Source organism: Oryza glaberrima, chromosome 11 (genome assembly GCF_000147395.1).
Source record: "Oryza glaberrima chromosome 11, OglaRS2, whole genome shotgun sequence".
Lineage (NCBI taxonomy): Eukaryota > Viridiplantae > Streptophyta > Magnoliopsida > Poales > Poaceae > Oryza > Oryza glaberrima.
The window spans coordinates 17,957,232-17,967,086 of NC_068336.1; the positions used below are offsets into that span (position 1 = coordinate 17,957,232).

A 9,855-nucleotide genomic window follows, 5' to 3' on the forward strand; every position below is an offset into this window, starting at 1 on the left:
GAGAATTTAATAAAAATTAAATTAACCCAGGTTTTATTTGGGAAACTTTATTTCCCACATTAACTTCACTTGTAAATTAGTTGAACTTTAATACAAGTTCTAGAAATATTTTATTAAATAATTTATAAATCCTAAAGCGAAAATCAGGGTGTGATAGCCTGTATGCCATCCCCGGTCTCTATATGCTCCATATTAGTGTGGTGAGGGTGCTCCATCTTGCTGACAAGCACTCGTCGACAACAAGTGTAGTGGCGATGGTAGAGAGTTGACCAAGGTGCTATCTTGTCTGTGCTGTGTTGCAACTTCATGCCATCTATACAATTGTATGGAGTTTTTCATCGACAACTAAATTGACAACCACAAAATTGTTTATAGACAATAGCATTTTAACCACTATATACCTGAGTAGCTAGTTTGTAGCATTTGGGAGGAGGGCACCCTCTATTTCTATTATTCAATCTTTGCCACTTGGAAAGATCATCGCAAATTATTTCCTCCATGGAATTCTGTCTTGTCCACTTGCCAAGATCCTGAAAGATCTACTTCAAAAATACTATATATCATTTATAGAATCTTCTTCAAAATATCACACTTTAGATATTTCTTTCACATGTAACCATACCAAAGTAATGTGTTTTAGATAACTCCTAATTATTTTGTAGATGTCAAAAGTTTCAATTCTTTTTACTTAAATTATTAATGAGCAAATCATGGTTGTATACTAGAGAATTTACAACCTAAATAAATTTGCTTATAGTAAAACAATTCAAGTTTTTCTACTAGAAATCATTTAGTGAGTTCACAAAACTATTTTATGGCCCGAATATTTTTATATTGGATATAATTTTTTGTGTAATACTTTTTTTCAATTCATTTACAATTTTTTTAAAAAGAATATGATTTGGTTAAGCGGAGGCCATATTTTCACATCAATGCCATGTCAACCAAAACCAATCTTGAGATTCTGAGAAACATCTAGTGACTAAATAGTTGGTGAGAATTGTCGAAAATTTGGGTTTCCCAGTTTTTTGTGTTCATTTTTTAGATTCTATAACTATAGATTTTTTTATAACATGTGCGAGAATCAAGATTTTTTAGGAAGCTGTAGATTCTGGGAGAATCCGCAGTTTCTAGAAATTCCCCCAAACATGACATGTCTAGATGGACCTTGCCGGAACAACTAGTGAGGATCATGGTGTGGAGCATGGAACTAGTGAATCTTCACCGCATAGGAAACAAAAAAAAAGGACACACACACACAAACAAATCTACTAAAACCTTTGACATGCAACATAGAACAAACTGTTGTCATAATGCGCAAAAATAAAAACCAACTGCTTCAATACATAACCCTTCACGGCCAAAAAAGCCAACAATGCTGCCATTGCCCGACATTGGAGCATGGAATGGAGTGCCTCCTCCTTGTCCAAAAGGTCCATACTGATGATGAGTATTGGTGACAAAGGTAAGAGAGGTTATGACATTGGGGAATTCACCAAATGGACCAAATGTTCCTGAAACTTTGACAAAAAATTCTGAAGGACCAAGCTGGATCTACAACAAACAGGAAGGATAAAAAAAATGTTACCAAATCAACTGTATGCACAAGGAGATTATTAATTGTCAACAGATATTATTAATGGAAGAAGGAGAAAAGACACCCTATACATGCTTGATTATCTATAAATTGCTCCCTCCTATAACCAAAGGGTGCATGCTTGATTATATTTAGAGTTGTCCCTCCCATAACCAAGAGGGATATCTGATATATATGTAGCACTTTTTAATACTTACCACTTTCATGACTGATATAAATCCTAGCTAGTCACTCATTTACAACTAGGAGGAGTAGCTTTGATATACAGTACACACTCACCGTATAACTGCTCTCACCACCACTGCCCCATGGACCTACAATGTGTTGTTGTTTGTCATGGCTTATGTATGAAAATGCAAGTGAATTGATTACAATGTTACTACTAATTGTTATGCTTTCCAACTGGTGTGGTGTGACCTTGATGTCAAAAGGGTTCCCTCCACGTCGGCCGAATGGTCCAATCTTGGTAAGCCCAACCTAAGCATAGACCAAGAAAGAAAAGAGAACAAAAGGGGAAAATAATGCAATATGTAAGAAAGTTCTACACAATAAAGAGCACAAACAAATTGCTGATAAATCAATACATTTTCTTCTTCTTTCCTTGTTCCCATGGAAGGTGTCACATAGACACCTATTGCATCAACATAAAGGTTCGCATGTCCAAAGAAGCCAACAATGCTGCCATTACCCTGGACTGGAAAGTCGAAAGGGATCCCATTTTCTTGACCAAAAGGTCCATAGCAGCCAGCATTAGTAACCAATGTAATAGATGTTACAACATCAGATGGTGTATTGTATGAACCAATTGTTCCATAAACTCTAGTTATGAACTCTGAAGGGCCAAATTGAATCTGAGGAAAGCAAAAATAATTACTATAATAAGATGACTCAGAAAAACATGACATGTTTTAGAACGGTATAACATGGATTCATGTCGAAAAATGTCACCAGCTTGTGCTCAGACGGAATATTCATGTAATTCCTATAATTTTTGGATACATGGATGAGATATGATCACTAAATTAATGCCATTTTGTCTAAAAACTAGTTAGACATTATACAGTATTAGTTACACAGTATGCAACTCATGTTAGTTTCATGCGTCTGCTAACTAGAACAAATAAGAGTTTCTGTGTAGGTGTCCCAATGCTCTTTTTAGATAGAGTAAACTGCACGTAATGCCAATTTAATCACAAAAATTAGACATTTATAACTCAAACATAACATTAGTGTTAAGGATTTAAACCCCAAAATCTACAGTATTGTGATAATTTATTATTAAATCTGTATTTTTGATATACTTAGCCTTAAACTTGTAGTTTTGCTATAAATTTATTATTAAATCTGTAGTTTTGTGATAGATCATCTTAAATATGTAGTTTTTTTATAATTTGGTCAAAGTATTTGTAGTTTTTTTTGGAATTTACTCGAAGTCTTTCTATCATGATAAGTTCTCTATATTTCTCTGTGAGACAATTGCACCATATATTTTTTTTTCTTCAATCTTATTTCTTACAACAATTCATTATCTTAATTTTTTCCCAAGTAAATAATGAATAGGGAAGTTCATTATTTTTCCCCAACAATTCATTAATCATTATCATGATTAAGAGAAAAACATAAAATGTACATATATTTTGAGAATTAATTTTGTTTGGAATACACACATACCGTCTGATTACTCCCACCATGGCTGCCCCACAAACCTGCCAAGTGATGATCTCCATTATGGTCATTATAAGAAAATGTGAGTGAGTGTATCACAATGTTACTGCAAATTGTCACACTTTCCAAATGATGGGGAGGCACCATGATGTCACAAGCCTCCCCTCCCTTTCCACCACATGGCCCAATCTTGGCAAGCACAACCTAAGTGCAAACAACAGTCATGAAAAGGAATCATAGCTAAAAGAAAATAAATGAAATGAAACAATCCGAGCTTAGTTCAGTACTTTGCCCTTGTCTTTTATTGTTTGGAGATCAGGGTTCACATAGATACCAATTGCATCAAAACACCACCCTGCACGCCCGAAGAATCCAACAATGCGGCCACCGCACTGCACTGGTATGTGGAAAGGGGTTCCCTCTCTTTGTCCAAAAGGTCCATAGCTCTGAGTATTTGTAACAAATGTAAGAGAGGTTATGATATTTTGAAATCCAGCAAATCGACCAAATGTTCCAGAAACCTCCACAAGAACCTCTGAAGATTCAAGTTGAATCTGCGTTTTACCAAGACTAGTCTCACTTATTCAAGTACATATGATTGGGAAACATGTACTAATTAACTAACAAAAGAAATTTTTCTTGGTAAATATTCATGCTCACCATATGAACATTACTACCACCATATCCTCCCCAAGGACCCGCAACATGTTTCTGTCCATTACGGTCGCTATATTCAAATTCAAATGAATGTACAGCCAAATCGCTGTGAACTCTGATGCTTTCTAGATGGTGAGGAGCCACCTCAATATCATAACGCCTCCCTCTATTTCCACCCCATGGTCCAATCTTGACAATCCCAACCTAACAACAAACCGATAAACCAATAATTCTACAGTAAAATGAGAAGGAAATAAATTTAAGGGATTGCTGCAAAAAAAATACATTTTCTTCTTTGAATATTTTCATCTCAGGGATCTCTTCCATTCCATCCCAATACATCAATCTTTCAAAATGTTTGCTCAAGTCAAGGGTTGGGGAGTTGAGATTCAAGTTGGTTGCATTTCTTAGTGCAACCTCTGCAGCCTGCACCTCCCAGAGCCTAGCGTAACGACAGTCAATCCGAAAATGTACAGTCTTAAGGGAGGTGAGATTCTCCAAGCCCATGTCCAAATCACTGTGAAAAACTTTTGTCTCCTTTAGTTGAAAACAAAAGGAAAGCATTTGAAGCCTCTGCATGGCTCCATTTCTAAAAACTATCATCATTGCAGGACTTGTAAAGTTGAAGTTAGCCAGACATTGGAATGCTATTGCCTGACCATTACCTCTACTATGACCTATTATCATCAATCTTTCCTTTAAAGCGCCTGTCACGCTCAAGTATAGAGAACAAAGTGCAGGCAAGTCCCCAAGAACTCCAAGATCTTTTTGTTGTAGTATCTTGACAATGATCGATAAGTATGAGAGATTGGTGAGTGATGAATTGATCCACCTTGGTAGGATAGAGAATGGGCTAAACTCAGCCCACCCAGACAATGGGTTGAGCTTAAATATGTCTTCACTTTCTCGGCGAACACCAACTGTAAGTTTTTGGAGTTCATGAAGGGTCCAATCTTTATTCAACATGAAATCAAGGGATATATTTGGAGCAAAAATATGGACAATTTGAAGTTTCTTCATAGAGCCTAAACAATCAAGAAATTGTTCCTCTTTGTTCTGCTCCCAAGTGCTTATCAAAATTTCTAGAACCCGTAGATTGAGCAGATCGCTTAGCTCTATCATAAGACTTGGATACATGCTGGTATCAATCTCTGACAGTTGTTCTAGACATTCCATATTCCCAATCCCATTTGGCAACTTTGTCCATGTGTCCACCATAAGACGCATAAGTTGTGTAAGATGTACAACAGTTGATGGCAATTCTTTTATTCTTGTCTGCTTAATATCTAATGTTTGCAAAAATCTTAGGTTTCCAATTTCTTTTGGAAGCTTATTATAATGTGTACCACGCAACCTTAGATACCTCAGGTGAACCAAATTACCTATATTATCAATATTTTGACTACTGCAATCTCCTAAATCCAAGGCACGCAAAACTCGAAAGCCCGAAAGGGGCATCTTCAAATCAATACCTTGCCAAAGTGACCTCACATGGGAAAATCTCTCGGTTGCATCAGGTATTGTAATATCATCCTTGCTGTTTTGTAGGGATAACCGGTAGATCCTTTTCGGTAGATCCGACGTCGAACACTGACCATTTAAAATTGCAACAAAATTTTCTTCAATTGATAAACCGGCGATAAATTCCAATATGGTATCATGCACACGACAAGCTTGTGCCTTACCATGCACATCAATGCATATCGGTTGGATCAAGTTTCTATTAATGAGTTCATCAAAGTATCTCTCTCCTTTTTCATATAGAATTGTACCTTGTTTTGGCTGGATAAAACCTTCAGCTATCCATCTCCATATCAAGTCATCTCTGTCGATGATATAATCCTCCGGAAATATACTGAGATACATAAAACAAGTTTTAAGAGGAGAAGGCATATCACAATAACTAAGAGATATTATCCAGCGCATGTCCTTCACATCAGTACTACTTTCAAGTCCGGTATGGAAAGAACTGCATACCGAGTTCCAGTGGTCCTCAGTTTGTGTCTGCCTATTTGCAAATAAGCTAGCAATAGTAATTATAGCTAATGGTAAGCCACCACATCTTTTCAAAATTTTCTGAGATATGCCCTTAAGCTGAGGAGGGCATCTTTCATTATGGAATACTTTGTGATATAGTAGTTTTTCAGAGTCAGCAACTGAAAGAGGCTGTTGTATTTGTATGGTGCCATCAACATCATCAGAATAGCAACACAACTTTGCAACATCAATGTTGCGAGTAGTGGTGATTATTTTGCTACCATGATCATTGTCGATGAGAACACATTTTAGAAGTTGCCATGTTGGTTTATCCCATATATCATCAATAATAATGAAGTACCTATAATTTCAAAGTATGTTAGTTGAAGAAGGATTAATATTTATTTTTCGAACGTGCAGGAGAGCTTTGCATTGTAGTGACTTAGATAAATGGTTGCATGGGTTACATACATATACAGTATAGTGATTTAGTTGTAACCTAAATTGTACAAATATGATAAACAATAATAAACATAGAAAGAGGAGTATATTAAACCTTAAGCTAGAAACAATCATTCGTTTCCACATTGTCCCAAACACAGATTAGTTTTGGGTAAGTGTCACTGATGTGGCCCACTTTGTAACCACATCTGAACTTAGAACATTAGTACCTAAATTTAAAAATAGTTGGCCCATGAAAAACAGTGTCTAAAAAATGGAACATAATATATGTAATGTAAATATTTCAAGTGCAATTCTAGAATTTTTCAAGTATGTTCTGGAAAGCATTTACTATTTTAAAAATTCAATAATTTTTCCAGAGGCCATGTCGCCACATTATTGGTCACCCAGAAAACATTCCAATTAAATTGTAACCAAAGTTAAAAGGTGAATGATTTCAGTAGATTAGATTGAATTAATGTTTGGTTTAGAAATTCAGGTTCATTTTTTTTCCAATTTCCACAAAAGCCCAGGGATGCGAAATTGACCTTTTTAGCCACTCCAAAGACACCTTGACTCAGTGCGTTTTATAGATGCAGATGCCGGGGACGCAATTCATTTTCCATATCTAAAACTTCCAAAGACACCCAAAAATTCAGTGATGGTTTACATACCTGATATCCTTGAGAACATCCCTGATTTTGTCGATGATTTCCTTCTCACCCCAAGAACTGAAATTTTCATATTTGAGTTGGCTCACTTGACAGAGTATGCTGCTAAGAACAGCCTTGACGTTTGGCTTTTGAGAAACCGAGACGAGAGCTTGGCATTCGAATTGGCCATGGAGCTTCTGATACACAAGATTAGCTAGGGTTGTCTTTCCGATTCCTCCTGGCCCAACAATGGCGATCAGCTTGAGCTTTCGCCTCATCATCACTGCACCTTGATCTCCTTCCATGGATAACAGCTTGATCACCTCCTCCACTGAGGCGTCGACGCCGACGAGGCTTGCGAAGTTCGCGTACAGCGCCGGCAGCCGGCGGTCCACCGGAGCGTCATCGACGACGGCGACGACGTGGTCGTCGATCCTGTACCTTTCCCGGCGCCTGCTCACCTCCTCCACCTCCTTCTTGATGCGCTCGATCTCGGCGGCGATGGCTCGGCGCCGGCGGCGAGCCGAGCTGGTCAAGCCGACGACGAAGGAGCAGCACGGTGGTGGTGGTCGTCGTCGTCCGGCGGCGGCGGCCTCGCGGAGCAGGTAGGTGTCGATGGCGTCCTCGATGTGGTAGGACATGTCGCGGACGTCCCTCGCCCAGAGCCTGACCTGCCCGTCGAGCTGGTCGGGCGGCGCCGCCGCCGCCGACACCTTCTCGAGGGCGGCGCGCATGCTGGTCAGCTCGCTCTCGAGGTGCTCGACGCCGTCCTCGACGGCGCGCCTGCTGCTGTGGTGCTCGCCGGCGACGAGGAGGAGGAGGTCGGCGAGCTTGGGGAGGAGGGTGTTCAGCGCCCCGGTGGACGCGCTCACCGCCGCCGCCTCCATCCGGAAGCTTGTTGCCCACTGGTAATTCTGTTTGTGTTTGGTTTTGCAGAAGTGCACAATTTTATACCCTCTCCGTCCTATTTTAAGTGCAACCAGTTTCCGTGCCCAATTTTAATCGTCTGTCTTATTTAAATTTTTTATAATTAGTATTTTTGTTGTTAAGAAATGATAAAACATGAATATTACTTTATGCATGACTTATGTTTTTAATTTTTTTAAAAAATATTTTAAATAAGACGGACGATTAAAGTTAGGCACGGAAACTTATGCCGGAATAATCGAAGGAGGTCATTTAATGTAATTAAGATAGGAAGAAAGGCACGAAAACTTATAGCTGTACTTAAAATGAGACAGAGGGAGTAGCACTTAATTAAGCTTATACTTATAGACGTGTCTGATGGAAGATTGAAAGATATGCTCAATTCTTTCTAAAATACTAGCAGTTGGTGAGCAAATCAAGTGATTGTCACTCAAAACTACTTTGCTTGTGCAACGCAACTACATATATAGCATAGGTTATTCGGTTATCTATTTGAAAGTTGCCTATTATTTCTTTTCACTTTCTTGTAGCTTGAATTGTCATTCATTTTTCCTTACTAGTAAAATGCCCGTGCTATCGCTACGGGTGTGCTATGTTTGGAAGAAGCGTGTTATTTATATATTTTTTTCTATATAAACATAATAATCAGTAAGTACATCATACAATGTGATTGTGAGTGACGTTCTTCTATTATATTATTCATTTGAACCAAGGTAAAATAGATAAACCATTTTCTTCATCAAAATTACATCCAACAGTATCATCTTTCAAGTCAAAATGAAACAAGCCTCCCTAATGAGATCATCTAGTATACAATTACCCTTTCTCTCCATTTACTTTCATTGCTGCTATATTCAGAGCTGTGATTGCATTGTGCCGTGGAGAGCATCTGATGGCTGTTCCATTAACTTCATTCTAATATCTGCTACCTTCGTATATGCCTGTGATAAACACAATCATAATATGGACAGAGAGGAACCTTGTGAGTTCAGTCAAAAGAAGGAAATGAACAAGGTTTCTCTCTACCCATAGGCTTTGCAATCAACAGACACTACTGGAAATATGGTGGCATTGTAGCGATACCTCAAGTTCAACTGTGTATGATAAACAATTGAAGGGCAGGATCTCTTCGTTGGCAAGCCTGAAAGCCATCATTCTCTAGATCTCCAAAATTTCTCCATCCACACAAATTCATTGTATAAAGAATGATCCTACAAAAGGTCAATTCACACCATGGAAAATCCATTAAAAAGCATGAAGTTGAAAATCTTGGAATGTTGGGTAGCTATCAGTATCATTTGTTGTCAGTTAAAGAAAACATATCAGTTACAGAGTAAACTTCGAGGGATGCAAAGCCAGGTTCCAGTTGCAAGATTCTATTCTGTAGAATCATTTAGCTGCATGAAACAACCTGATTTAAGGGACATGAGGAAACTTACCTTCTCTGAAAACCAAGTTGTATAGGTTATCTTCAGTATCAAATAGTCATTCTAGAGCTGCCTTGTTTTAAAACTAAACAAGGTTCAGAAGAGAGAATTCAAAAGCATAGCAAGTCATAATGTTGTCCGATGTAAAGAAAGGTACCATAGAAACCACCAACATAACGAGGAAATCTTGTCAGTGATTGTTGATAGGGAGGACATGGTTATGGGGGCAATACAGATCCACCACATGTAAAATAAATCTAACTATAACATTCAAATCTATATAGAATAATTTGGCAAACCTTTTAGGCTTTTACCCTTCTTTTTCAAGGATAGGATATACAGTAGGTGCGGCGTGGCACTATGCTGAAGCCTACATTTTTCTGTTTTTCTCTAGGTTCCTAATTATAATTTGTTGTACAGTGCTACCCTCTCTTTAGTATAAAACCAGCAATGTTGGGTTGCTTAAAAAAAGGAGAGGAAGCATGCCCTGCTTGTGATAAAATTGTCTAGA

General features: G+C 38.1%; 1 protein-coding gene across 1 annotated transcript; it reads right to left on the bottom strand.

Moving 5' to 3' along the window:
• Positions 1-1,083: 1,083 nt before the first annotated feature.
• LOC127754229 (disease resistance protein PIK6-NP-like) lies at positions 1,084-7,949 on the bottom strand. The gene is made up of 8 exons (XM_052279717.1): positions 7,012-7,949; positions 4,205-5,774; positions 3,923-4,123; positions 3,550-3,816; positions 3,269-3,466; positions 2,182-2,448; positions 1,877-2,074; positions 1,084-1,554 (listed from the first exon to the last, which is right to left on the bottom strand). Exons 1-8 carry the CDS (start codon positions 7,875-7,877, stop codon positions 1,309-1,311), a joined length of 3,813 nt encoding a protein of 1,270 aa, XP_052135677.1. The 5' UTR covers positions 7,878-7,949; the 3' UTR covers positions 1,084-1,308.
• Between the last annotated feature and the right edge of the window lie 1,906 nt (positions 7,950-9,855).